The sequence below is a fragment of the Tasmannia lanceolata genome, unplaced genomic scaffold (assembly GCF_043159265.1).
Source record: "Tasmannia lanceolata isolate RefF3 unplaced genomic scaffold, GAP_Taslan_0.1 ptg000008l, whole genome shotgun sequence".
Taxonomy (NCBI): Eukaryota; Viridiplantae; Streptophyta; class Magnoliopsida; order Canellales; family Winteraceae; genus Tasmannia; species Tasmannia lanceolata.
Window position 1 is genome coordinate 20,224,559 of NW_027518685.1, and position 13,319 is coordinate 20,237,877.

A 13,319-nucleotide genomic window follows, 5' to 3' on the forward strand; every position below is an offset into this window, starting at 1 on the left:
TGACACACTCATCATTGAAGGATTAGCTGCTTGCACAGCAATGAAATTTCTAAGAAAGTTTGGTGGTAAAAACAAGATTGGTGGAGCAAAACTCCATGCTATCTATTAATTAGTTGAAGCATGAATCTCATCCTCCAAGGTGTTTCTTTAGATTCTTGAGAGAGATAAAGGATCCATCTAAGGAGTTTGAATTGTAAGTAAATTCAGTGCTGAACCATTTAGGAAATTTTGTTGTAACTAATATTGACTTGGAGTATTTAAAAAAAAATAATCCTTCCAAGTTCAATTCCCACTCCTGCAAATGGAAAATCTGTATCATATTATAATATAATGGTATTGCACAAGTTGGGCCCCACCTTGGATTGACGATGGCCAAAACAGCTTCTAATTGGACGATCCTAACCATACGACCCAGTAGCATTTCCCACTGAATCTGAATTGTTTCTCACTTTACAGGCCTCAATTTGGAAGATCTTGATCAAAGAGAATGATCATCCAATTTTAATGGATTTTGTGTGGTGGCAATCCAAGGTAGGGCCCACCAGGTAGCTTTAGGGTCCAGATTGAACACGGGTGGGGCCATATCTCCCTGACTATATGACCGCATGGATCAGTACTTGGTTTTGTTTTGTTTGTGTACTTTAACAATTAGTGCAAAGTTCACAAAATTATAGACAACAATTAATGGGAAATGATAAATGAGCCCCTTTTTATCACTAGGGAGTAGGGACATCCAGTAGCAGCAGTGTATCAATGACTACAGAGACGTTGGTGTACTTTACATTAGAAGAACTAACGGATTTGATTGCCACATACACTGCAGATGGGTGTCCCATGTGATGAAAAGGGGCGCATTTATCATTTCCCTAATTAGTTCTCCATAAATTTAGGGAAATGTTATCAGCACTACTGTATTTTAATGAGGGCACTCCTCACTTTATTAAAAGTACGGTATGTCCCGCACCATAGGATGATCCAAACCGTCCATTAGATGGGTCACATCCTAAATAGGTTGTGCCCCAAAAATTATTTCCATAGGTCGACTCTAACCCTCCGATCTATAGAGGGTTAGGATCAACCCTCTACCATTCATATCGAAGGGTTAGGATAAAACTATGGAAATGATTTTTGGGGCACAACCTATTTAGGCTGTGGCCCATCTAATGGATGGTTTGGATCATCCTATAGTGCGGGCCATATTGTACTTTTAATAAAGTGAAGAGTGCCCTCATCAAAATATAGTAGTGCTGATAACATTTCCCTAAATTTATAGTCTCTATTGCTTAATACAAAAATCTCACGATTTAAGATATAACTGAGTACTTTCTTAGGAAATATTGTTCAAAGTACACATATGAGCAATAATTTTGTTCAAAGTACAAATTGTATTTAAATACACATCATATGTTCTACAATATCTAATGAAATTTGTTGGGGTTTTCGCATTAGCCATAGACTCTAGCTTACCAGTTGCAATGACCCAAATGGCAAATGAAGACTAGGAGACACCCACTTGACAGTTGTTATGGGAAGTTGCGCAAAAAGCTTACTCAAGGACAAAAGATTCAAAATAAGTGCAACAAAAAAAAAAATGTAAGAGACCGGGGTGATGGACAACACATATCTGATAATTAATTAATATCGTCTGATAATAAATTATATAAACTGAGGACTTTGATCCATTGCTTTTGGCCCCACCTCGATCTATGATCATAGACTGATGACTCATCAAGCCAATCAACTTTGAATCACAATCACACACGTACTTCCCGTATATCCATCACTAAAATTGGGGGGAAATCTCACAAAAGTTGCCTAGAATAAAGAGAGGAGTGTCTTTATCAAAACCAAGGGATAACGACCTAAGCTCCTTCATTTATTACCCAAAAGCCGTGGAGAGACAATACATAGAGGAGGCAAATGATTCAAACGAACGAACTCTCTCCCGAGTCACGATTTTTCCCTTCCCAAAACCCTAATCTTTTTCCCATCGCCTCATAAACCCTAACCCTTTTCCCGACCTCAGCAACAAGATCAAACCCTAACTTTGTTACCCATCCTCTCCACAGTGCAATAAACCCTAAATTTTATTAGCCTTTCTCTCCACTGCGTGCGAGAAACCCTAGGTTCCAAACCTCCATCAACAATACCGAAAAAAAAGAAGAATAAGAATAGGTATGGCTCTTTTTTTTCTTTATTTAATTTGCTTTTTGTTTCCTTGCATCAACTTTTTTTTGGATCTCTTTGTTTTTTTTTTTTTTTTTTTGTGCGTGTGTTTTACATTTCTTGAGTCTAGGTTTTAGTTTTCTAGGTTTTCTGAACCCGAGAGGAACTTGTGTTTGGGGTTTTTCCATTATTTTGTTTCAAGGGGCTTCTTTTTCTGAGAAATTATATGGTGTAAGGGCTTACAAGAATAAGGCCTTTGTACGGTGGAAGTACCACCCTTGACATTTGATCCAACAGCAGCTCCTCAAAAAGCTCAGAAAGTGAGAGCTGCTGTTGGATCAAATATCAAGGGCAGTACCCCTACCGTATTGTTCTAAGCCCTTACACCATATAAAATCTCTCTTTTTTCTAAATTTAAGTAGCTTCTTTTTTCTGGATTGAAGTGGTTTTTTTTTTTGTTTTTTTTTTTTTTTTGAAATGTAATATTTAATATTTTTAAATAATTTTATTTTTACTGTTTTTCCGATATAAACCCGAATTTTTTATTAATATATCCCAAGATTTTCCCTTGCCGAGAACTTCCCAAGAACGAGATTTGTGACATAGATCGGGTCTATACAACCACCTGTGATTTCCATGGATCCACCATGAACACTCACAACCCCTGGAGTCAGAGTGCGTACCACTCCATCGAATATTTTGATCTTCATAGACTCAAATTTTGTGGTGTCACAAGTCGATTTATGACCAACAGACACAGCTCCTGCACTTCTCTTGTTTAACATATCAATATATTCCTGTATGAAGCATACGCCAATAGAGCAACCATAATCTAAAATATAGTCATATTGAGAAGTGAGTCTATCTATTAAGATCGTAAGGACATTCCTAACCATCTAGCTCTGCTTATCTATTATCACCACCAACGTATTTCCAGCACCATTGTCTGACTCTTTTTTTTGTCAACTCGTTTCGGGGAATCTTTCCTTTTATGATTGTAACCCTTGCAAGTATAACATTGCATGCCTTTTATAACGATTCTGGGTCTCAATTTTTTATTTTATTTTTCAAAATCAATATCAAGCCGCACAAGATCTGAAGCGAAAGTTACCTCATGACAAAACTCCACCGCCAACTAGAATCTTTACAAGCTTTAAAAACTCCACCGTTCTTGATTGTTCTTCACTGATGATTCCTCCAACCACGGCTCTGATGCCACTTTGAAATAAATATTTGACGGACTTATATACCATCTACGCTTTTGATAATAATATTTGACGGACCTAATACACAATGAAAATAGTAGACAGAACTACAAGTCTCATGATGAAGACACGAGTTAATGTCTTCCTACAAGTTTGCATGCACAATCCTCGAAAGAGGCGTGATCTTCAATTATGTAAGAATGAAAAAAAGATTACAAAGAGACACCGATCTCTTCGACCCAATTCTGACCCCCTAATTCTCACAACCTGAAGATCATACATCGTTTTTTCTCACACCCTAAAAGAAGATCAAATCATCCTCTCTTCTTGCATGGGAAACTGTTTCTTTTCTCTTCTCATCTCACTTTGCATTTGGTTATAACAGTATCTAATATAGCGCAGCTCTCTCTCTCTCTCTCTCTCCAACAATGAAGATAATACCAATCAAACTAGTATAGGCCTCACTCATCTGTCATGGGAAATGAGATGATTCCAACAAATTTTTTTTTTTTTTTCTTTCTCTAGTTCATGATATGTTGTTTCTTATATTTAAATGATATTCGGCACTTGTGATTATGTTGGGTGTTTGACTGTATTTTATTTGTATGTATTTAGGATGTATCTTTAACTTCTCTGTCTTTAGTGGGTCTTGAATGGCATATATATTTGCTACCGTCCATCGCAAAAGGCATTTCACTGACTTGCCCAACACAGGATCACTTTTCAGCAGATTTTGTCTTCATTCACTGTGTGGCTGGTCTGTCATCTGCAAAATGCCTTTGGCGATGGACTCTATAATTTCCCTTATTATTATTATTGGATTAGTTGATACGTTGAATGTGATCAGCTGGAATAGTGGAGTTGTACTGACTTTAAGAGCACTGATATAGCTGATGAGTATGCATAATCAAGCAGAGAATTAAGTGGTGGTGCTTTTGCAGTTCGGGGAAAACCCAGCCCCATGGATGATTTTACTTTCTGTTGCTTCATTTGCATGTGTTTCTTGACTAACGTGGACCGGTTTTATCTTATTTTTTTGCCCATTGTTTTTATGCTATGCCGTTTCTTTCCATTCTACGTATTGGTAGTTATGCTGAGATTCGAACTTTCTATCTCTCTTACCCTAACACCCCCAACCCACCACCACCACCCTCTCACAGCCTCCTCATCCTGCTCTCACCTGACCTATCAACGTGAATGCACTTCTCTTGCCTTCTGTTCTCACTAGATAGGTGCTTTGCCCCACACTTCCACTTTAATCACCAGTAAAAGGTGACCTGGCATGTATATATAAGTTTCTTTGTTTTCACTCTCGACTAATCTCGAACCCTACACCTCTTGGCATAGGTCACTTTTGCCTCGAACCACCAGGGCATGTATATATTATTTTGTAAATTCATCTTCCTCTTCATGCTGATGCATTTCTTCTATCTTGATCTGATTTTGGACCATCCATATCTTTCTCTTTATTACGGGTTGTACTCTAGAAGTTCTGGACAATGCAAGAAAAAAAGCATGGTTTTTTTCCTTCAATTTATTTGAGTTAATTATGTTATTTTTGTTAGTGATAGGGATTCCGGATAGCTCTATCCAATATTCCCATTTAAACGAGGAGCTAATGACAAGGTGTTTTGAGTAATAAAAGTTCCGTTCTTTTTGAAGTTTGAAGAAACTTCAACCTTAATTATGCTAATCAAATTCATTGTGCGCGAAAAATATATGAAAAATGTAGGACGAATTAAATAAAAATAAATTTACCGCAGTTTATGGTCTGAATTTTTCTATCTTTTTTTGTTGCAGATTTCTTCTTTCGATTCATTTGCTATGGCGGAACACAGAAATGGAAATGCAAAACCTTCAGAAGGAAAAGCTGCCGGATCAACCAGCTCTTATACTATCAATCTCGAGAATTTCCAAAAACGGCTGAAAGGGCTTTATTCTCATTGGAAGGATCACAAAACTGATTTCTGGGGTGCTGCCGATGCTCTTGCAATTGCAACACCTCCAGCTTCAGATGATCTGCGGTATCTCAAATCCTCAGCTTTGAACATTTGGTTGCTCGGCTATGAGTTCCCAGAGACAATAATGGTTTTCATGAACAAACAAATCCATTTCCTGTGTAGCCAAAAGAAGGCTTCCCTGCTTGAAACCCTAAAAAAATCTGCCAAGGATGCAGTTGGTGCTGACGTTTTGTTACATGTCAAGGCTAGGAGTGATGATGGGTCTGCCTTGATGGAAGAGATATTCCAGGCTATTCGTGCTCAATCAAAATCCGACAGCGGCGATGCCCCCGTTGTTGGTTACATTGCGAAAGAGGCTCCCGAGGGGAAGCTTTTGGAAACATGGTCGGAGAAGCTGAAGGGTACAAACTTACAGCTTATTGATATAACAAATGGTTTTTCTGAAATTTTTGCAGCCAAGGACGGCACCGAGCTTACGAATGTGAAGAAGGCAGCGTTCTTAACTTCCTCTGTGATGAAGCATTTTGTTGTCCCAAAGCTTGAGAAAATTATTGATGAGGAGAAGAAAGTCTCCCATTCTTCGTTGATGGATGAAACGGAGAAAGCCATACTTGATCCCGCAAAGGTCAAGGTCAAATTGAAAGCAGAGAATATCGATATATGTTACCCTCCAATATTTCAGAGTGGCGGCGAGTTTGATCTCAAGCCAAGTGCATCTAGCAACGACCAAGACCTTTATTATGACTCGACAAGTGTGATTATATGTGCTATTGGCTCTCGTTACAACAGCTACTGCTCGAATCTTGCTAGGACATTTCTGATTGATGCTAATGCCGTGCAGAGTAAAGCCTATGGGGTTCTTCTTAAGGCTCATGAGGCAGCAATCTCTGCATTGAAATCAGGGAATAAGGTTGGTGACGTTTATCAAGCAGCAATTTCCGTGGTCGAAAGGGATGGTCCTGAATTTCTTCCTCATCTGACAAAGTCAGCAGGAACAGGAATTGGCCTCGAGTTCCGTGAGTCGGGATTGAGCTTGAATGCGAGGAATGACCGGGTGTTGAAGGCGGGGATGGTTTTTAATGTGACGCTTGGCTTCCAAAACTTGCAAGCCAAAACCAACAATCCAAAGACGGAAAAATTCTCCCTGTTGCTAGCAGACACAGTTATTGTCAATGACAAAGTTGCGGAAGTCGTGACCTCAATCAGCTCTAAAGCTGTTAAGGATGTTGCATACTCATTCAACGAGGATGAAGAGGAGGAAGAGCGTCCGAAGGTCAAATCCGAGGCTAATGGTATCGAGGGGTTCTTGTCGAAAGCGACTCTGAGGTCAGACAACCATGAGATGTCTAAGGAGGAGCTTCGGAGACAGCACCAAGCCGAGCTTGCACGGCAGAAGAACGAAGAAACTGCACGGAGGCTGGCCGGTGGCGGTTCTGCTGCTGGGGATGGTCGTGGGTCCGGGAAAGCTTCAAGTGATATGATCGCTTACAAGAGCGTTAGTGATATTCCTCAGTCAAGGGAGTTGATGATACAGATTGACCAGAAAAATGAAGCCGTCCTTTTACCGATTTACGGAAGCACGGTGCCTTTCCACATTGCCACTATCAAGAGCGTCTCCAGCCAGCAGGACAGTAATCGAAATTGCTATATCCGTATAATTTTCAACGTACCAGGGACCCCATTCAATCCTCACGACTCCAACTCTCTGAAATTCCAAGGGTCTGTTTATCTGAAGGAGGTCTCCTTTCGCTCCAAGGACTCGAGGCACAGCAGTGAAGTGGTGCAGCTGATCAAAACCCTCAGGAGGCAAGTTACATCAAGAGAGTCCGAGAGAGCGGAGAGAGCCACTTTAGTTACTCAGGAGAAACTCCAACTCGCTGGCTCCAAGTTTAAGCCGATAAGGTTGACCGATTTGTGGATCCGCCCTCCATTTGGAGGGCGAGGAAGAAAGCAAACAGGTACTCTAGAAGCTCACACTAATGGGTTCCGATATTCTACCTCGAGGCAAAATGAGTGCGTCGATATAATGTATGGGAACATCAAGCACGCTTTTTTTCAGCCAGCAGAGAAGGAGATGATTACCCTTGTCCATTTCCACCTTCACAATCATATCATGGTAGGCAACAAGAAGACCAAAGATGTCCAGTTTTACATTGAGGTGATGGACGTTGTGCAGACATTAGGAGGCAGCAAAAGATCGGCTTATGATCCCGATGAGATTGAGGAAGAACAACGGGAGAGAGATCGCAAGAACAAGATAAACAAGAGCTTTGAGAATTTTGTCGAGAGGGTTCTCGATCTCTGGAGCCAACCACAATTCAAAGGGCTTGATTTTGATCAGCCTCTTAGGGACCTGGGCTTCCATGGAGTCCCTTACAAAGCATCTGCTTTCATTGTTCCAACAATTAGCTGCTTAGTTGAATTGGTGGAGACACCATTCTTAGTGATCACCCTGAACGAGATTGAGATTGTTAATTTGGAAAGAGTGGGTCTTGGGCAGAAGAACTTTGACATGACCATTGTCTTCAAAGACTTCAAAAGGGATGTTCTCCGCATAGATTCAATTCCGTCCACATCTCTCGATGGCATCAAAGAGTGGCTCGACACAACTGACCTCAAGTACTACGAGAGCAGGCTAAACTTGAACTGGAGACCCATCTTGAAAACAATCACAGATGATCCTGAAAAGTTCATTGAAGATGGGGGGTGGGAGTTCTTGAACTTGGAGGTAAGCGATTCTGACTCCGAGAATATGGAGGAATCCGACCAAGGGTATGAACCCTCAGACGCTGCATCTGAATCCGTCTCAGAGGAGTCAGCCGATGACAGTGAGTCGTTGGTTGAGTCGGACGATGACGAAGAGGAGGAGGACTTGGGCGAGGATTCGGAGGAGGAGAAAGGAAAGACATGGGAAGAGTTGGAAAGGGAGGCAAGCAATGCAGACAGAGAGCACGGTGCCGAGTCAGATAGTGAAGAGGAGAGGTCGAGGAGGAAGGTGAAAGCTTTCAACAAGTCTCGCGTGCCCGACAGGAGGGATTCTAGACTCCCCCCTACGAAGAGGCCAAAGAGGAGGTAAATCTTTCGTTTCTGGGTTATTTCAGCAAGTAGTCTTTCTTAGTTGAACAGTCTTTTCGTAGAAGCTTCTGCCCTTGTTATCATGATCTGATTTGTAGCGTCTAGTCTGTTTTGGTTATGGGTTGTTTTGGATCGAACGTATGTGGGAGTAGGGGTTTTAATTAGCAACTTTAGCTTGTACATTGGCATGGTTTTGTTGGAATCAGAGATGGTCTCTTTTGTCTCGTCTTTGTTCTACTGATTCAAGTTCTTCTGGATCCCAATGTTGGAGCTTAGCAACAGCTTTTTATATTAGAAGGGAAAATTTGTGGCTCTGTTGTCTAAAGGAAGTTGAACTTTTCAAAAATATTTCTAGCAAGTCCCTAACTACTTATTTTGACAACATTTGATGCCTCATTTGTTTTTCCTTTTTTGGGTCCTGTTTTAGTATTGGTAGAAAATGCAATGGAATTTAATGAGAAATGCCAAGGCTAAATTTTGTTAAGCAGGATAATTGTAATTTTAGAAAAGATTTAAGGGCATTTTTGCGAAAAAAGTTTATTGTCGTTTTAATGTCTAATTGAGAATTCTTTAGTAATGTTAATGGGGCTGTTCATTCTGGGGATATCAATCTGGTTTTTTTTCTTCTTTTTGGATATATTTGCTCTCCTCATTCGCATTCTCAACTCAACTAAGTCTTTGTCCCAAACTAGTTGGGGTCGGCTAATGAGTCCTCTAGAAAATTTTCATGAAGAAGGTGAAAGAGTCCATGTGGCTCAAACTGACTGGGTCTAATCCTGACACTAGTTGGGTTCGTCATCTTCCGTTCTCTCTTATCCATTCTCTCTGTTATGTTCCTAGCCATCAAGTATTTCCTCATTATTTCTATCCAATTTGTATCCGGTCTGCCCCTTCCTCTTTTTACTCAATCAACTTGGCATGTGTCACTTCTTCTCACTGGAGCATCGAACGACCTACGTTGGATATGCCCAAACCATCTTTTTTTTTTAAATGGTATGCCCAATCCATCTTAAGCGGTGCTCTATCATCTTTTCCTCAATTGGTGCCACCTCCACCTTTTTATTGGGCGTGTCATTAGCTATATATATATATATATATATATATATATATATATATATATATATATATATATATATATATATATATATGAGGAAAATGATTGTGAGCTTGAAGCTCATATAGCTTATATGAGCTTGAGGGCCCAAACACATGGGTCCCACATTTTTGTGGTGATCCAAACCATTCATTTGCAAGGCCCCATCATAGATAAGGTGTGTACCAAAAATTAGATCCATTGGATCATCCTAACCCTCCAAAAGCGGAGGGCAAAAATGGGCAGATTTGTGGCAAACGGTGTGTCTATTTTGCCATCCACTTTTGGATGGGTTAGGATGATCTTATGGAGCTGATTTTTTGCACACACCCTATCTTTGTAAAGGCCTTTCAAATGAATGCTTTGGATCATCCTAACAATGTGGGCCCACATGTGTTTGGCCCCTCAAGCTCATATAAGCTATATGAGCTTCAAGCTCACAATCATTTTCCTCATATATATATATATATATATATATATATATATATATATATATATATAGAGAGAGAGAGAGAGAGCATCATTCCCTAGAAATTTCAAGCAAAATTTCTTAATTTTGGAAGAATTTGGTTTAAAAGTCATAAAGAGGGGATATGGAATCCACAAGCAGACATACATTTATTGCATGGGAGACATCCAAAGGAATCAAAAGGGAGTCCAATGCTATTTTGGCAACCAAATGTGGAATGTCATTCCAAATCCAAGCCACATTTTGATGGCTGCCTAGCTTTTATGCATCCAAACACACCTAGGGATGGGGGCACCCTATGCCCTCTATCCATGTGTATGACTGCTCTAAATCAATAAAGCCACCTTTCTTTCTCAAAAAAGAAAAGAAAAAAAGGAGAGAGATAGAGAGATGGATCAAAAAACAGAGAGACAGAGAGGGATTTATAGAGAGAGAGAGGGGGGGGGAGATTTTGAGAGGGATTTACAAAGAGAATGAAAGAGAGAGCAGGGGGGAGAAAGAGAGTGACTGAGAGGGAGATTTGAGAGAGATTGAGAGGGAAAAAGAAAGGGATTTACAAAGAGAATGAAAGAGAGAGCAGGGGGAGAAAGAGAGTGACTGAAGAGGGAGATTTGAGAGAGATTGAGAGGGAAAAAGAGAGGGATTTACAAAGAGATTGAGAGAGAGAGAGAGATAGCTTTGGGTGGATTCAAACTGGGGGAGGGGGGGGGGGGGAAGAGAGTGACTGTGAGAGGGAGATTTGAGAGAGATTGAGAGGGAAAAAGAGAGGGATTTACAGAGACAAAGAGAGGAGGGATTTATAGAGAGGGAGAGATAGAGAGATTTACAAGGAGAGAGAGAGAGACCTTTGGGTGGATTCAAAGTGTGAGAGAGAGAGAGGGATACCTTTGGGTGGATTCAAAGTGAGAGAGAGGGGGGGATACCTTTGCGTGGATTCAAAGAGAGAGAGAGAGAGAGACCTTTGGGTGGAAGGCAAAATCACTGCCGAGAGAGGCAATAATGGAGAGACTGAGGAGGAAGATCCGTTCTAGGAGAAAAAAAAAACAAAGAATGCAATGAATTTTAGCAGAAGAGGCTAAACACCTCATTATAATTGCGAGAAGAGAGAGATTTCCATTTTGGAAATGCCACGTTTTGGAAATACGCATATGTGATGAGCAAAGTGCATTGCCCCCTCTTCAGGATAATTGTAAAATTAAAAAAGGAGAAAGGGTAAATATGGAATTTAAACTACAAGGTAATAACTCTCCCAAACTTTTTAAGAGGGGAGGGGGGGGGCTGCCCCTCCTTGCACATAACACGTACAAAACTGAATTCGTATCGTGAAGTGAGGTCCCTAATCCTGAACGACTCAACTATTGTATGCACTTGCTGTTTTACACATTTTAGTAATGAGTCCTGCTAGGGAGACCTATAGTAGGACCTATACAAGACACCTACAATGATAAAATGCCACGTGTGACTCTGAAAACCGGCTAAACTTAGCGCCGGTTACCATTTTTTTTAGGTTTTCATATTTAACTAAATATATAAAAAAAGAAAAAGATAAACCTTTCCCAAAATTGGTGCCTAATATCTCGCCAGGCACCAATTATCTATTTTAAATATACGTCCTCTCACCTGCACTTTCTATTCTCTCGTCTTTTTCTCCCTCTCTCTCCCTCCCTCGCCCTCCATGAATAAATCCACAGCAGAATTGTTGGGATTTGCATCACTTTCAAAGCTTTATAATAAAGTCCAAAGTCACCAATTAACCAGGTAAACTATAAGAAAGCCGGACATGGAAGAGCCACTACTTCTCCAAGATGCAAAACTGGTTTCATGTCTAGGCAACCAATGGGGTATTGTGGGAAGATAAACCAATTGGTCTGATTGGATCACCCTAGGGTTGCAAATCAGGTCAATTTTTAGGGATTCAGGTTGAGCTTTTACCTTAAAATCGGGTCGGGTACGGGATTTTAGCACAAGCTCAACCTGACCCGAACCAAGTTACACCCTTAATTTGATACTATTTTCTCGTTGCCGGCTTTATCCACCATTTCCCGTATAAACTATAAACACCCCTTCTCTTTACAGGCCTCTCTCTGCAATAAGAGCACCAAAAACAAAAACAAAAAGGGTTTCCCAATCCCTCTAATATCGAAGCAAAAGAACAAGTTTTCATACATCTTTGTCCCTTCCCAAATAATCGATAAATTCTCCTCTTCCTCTCTTCAAAATCTCCTCGTCTCGCCAAATAACCTTCCAAGAGCGGGAACAGGTTCTTCACCCGACCCAAAAACCCTAGGTTCTGGTTCTGCTTACTCTTCATGAAGGACGAGGATTCTCTTCAATGTCGATCCTATACTCCCGTTCTCTGACTCTCTTCAGCCGCTCACGTTTGCCGGATGGCGGCCACGTTCCCGATCTTCCACAGGCCTAAGGGTGTGTTTGGCATACCGTTTGAAATAGCGTTTAAAGCACCGTTTTGCAAAACGGTGTTTTGGTTCAAAACGGCATTTTGCCAAACGGCGTTTTCATGTTTGGTTCGCCAGATCAAAACGGCATTTTAAACTGCAAACGGAGGTATTGTGTGTTTGGTTGCAAATGCCCCAAAACGGACTTTTAGTGGTAAAATGACCAAAAAGGGCATTATTTGGTTGGCTCAATGTAACTCAACTACTCTCTCATTAGGCCCAATATTAAAAGGTCATTAGGATCTCATTCAAACACTATTAAAATTAAACATCATTGCCAAAAAAAAATTGCTATACCTTTGGGGTTCTTCTCCTTCTTCTTCTTAACGGCCGGATTTGACGGATGAGTGGAGGCGCTGAGGCAGTGAGGCAGACGAGTGGGTTTGCAACTTTACAAAATAGATGAAGAAAGTAAGAAACTAGGGTTTCTTTTAATTCTTTTGTCTTTAAAAAATCAAAATTAAGAGATCATATGATGATATCAGCAGCCCCATTGTTTTGAATTAAATATTAACAATTTAACAAATTTGTGTGCTCAAGAATGATATTAATACCCCCACTTTTTTGGTATTTGACGTAACGCATAAAGTCGCACGCATATATGTAAAAATGGGTTTTGGTGAGGGCAAACACGTAAAAACCCACAGCCTAAAAACTCCGTTCAAAACGGCATTTTGGAAATGGACCTCCCTCCCTCCGTTTGCAAAACGCCGTTTTGAGGGCTCAAAATGGTGTTTCAAACGGTGGCTGCGCACCCAAACACTCCCAAACAGCCGTTTGGCCGCAAAACGGTGTTTCAAATGCCAAACGGTGTTTTAAACGGTACGCCAAACACGCACTAAACCCAAATCCTTGGAGGAATTTATAGGGGAACTAGAGGAAATGATGATCTCC

At 40.6% G+C, this 13,319-nt stretch overlaps 1 protein-coding gene across 1 annotated transcript; it reads left to right on the forward strand.

The window, feature by feature from the left end:
- The first annotated feature begins 1,890 nt into the window (after positions 1 to 1,890).
- Positions 1,891 to 8,631, forward strand: LOC143884727 (FACT complex subunit SPT16-like). The gene is made up of 2 exons (XM_077388470.1): positions 1,891 to 2,175; positions 5,172 to 8,631. The coding sequence occupies exon 2, from the start codon at positions 5,196 to 5,198 to the stop codon at positions 8,406 to 8,408; it is 3,213 nt and encodes a 1,070-aa protein (XP_077244585.1). The 5' UTR covers positions 1,891 to 2,175; positions 5,172 to 5,195; the 3' UTR covers positions 8,409 to 8,631.
- Positions 8,632 to 13,319: the final 4,688 nt, after the last annotated feature.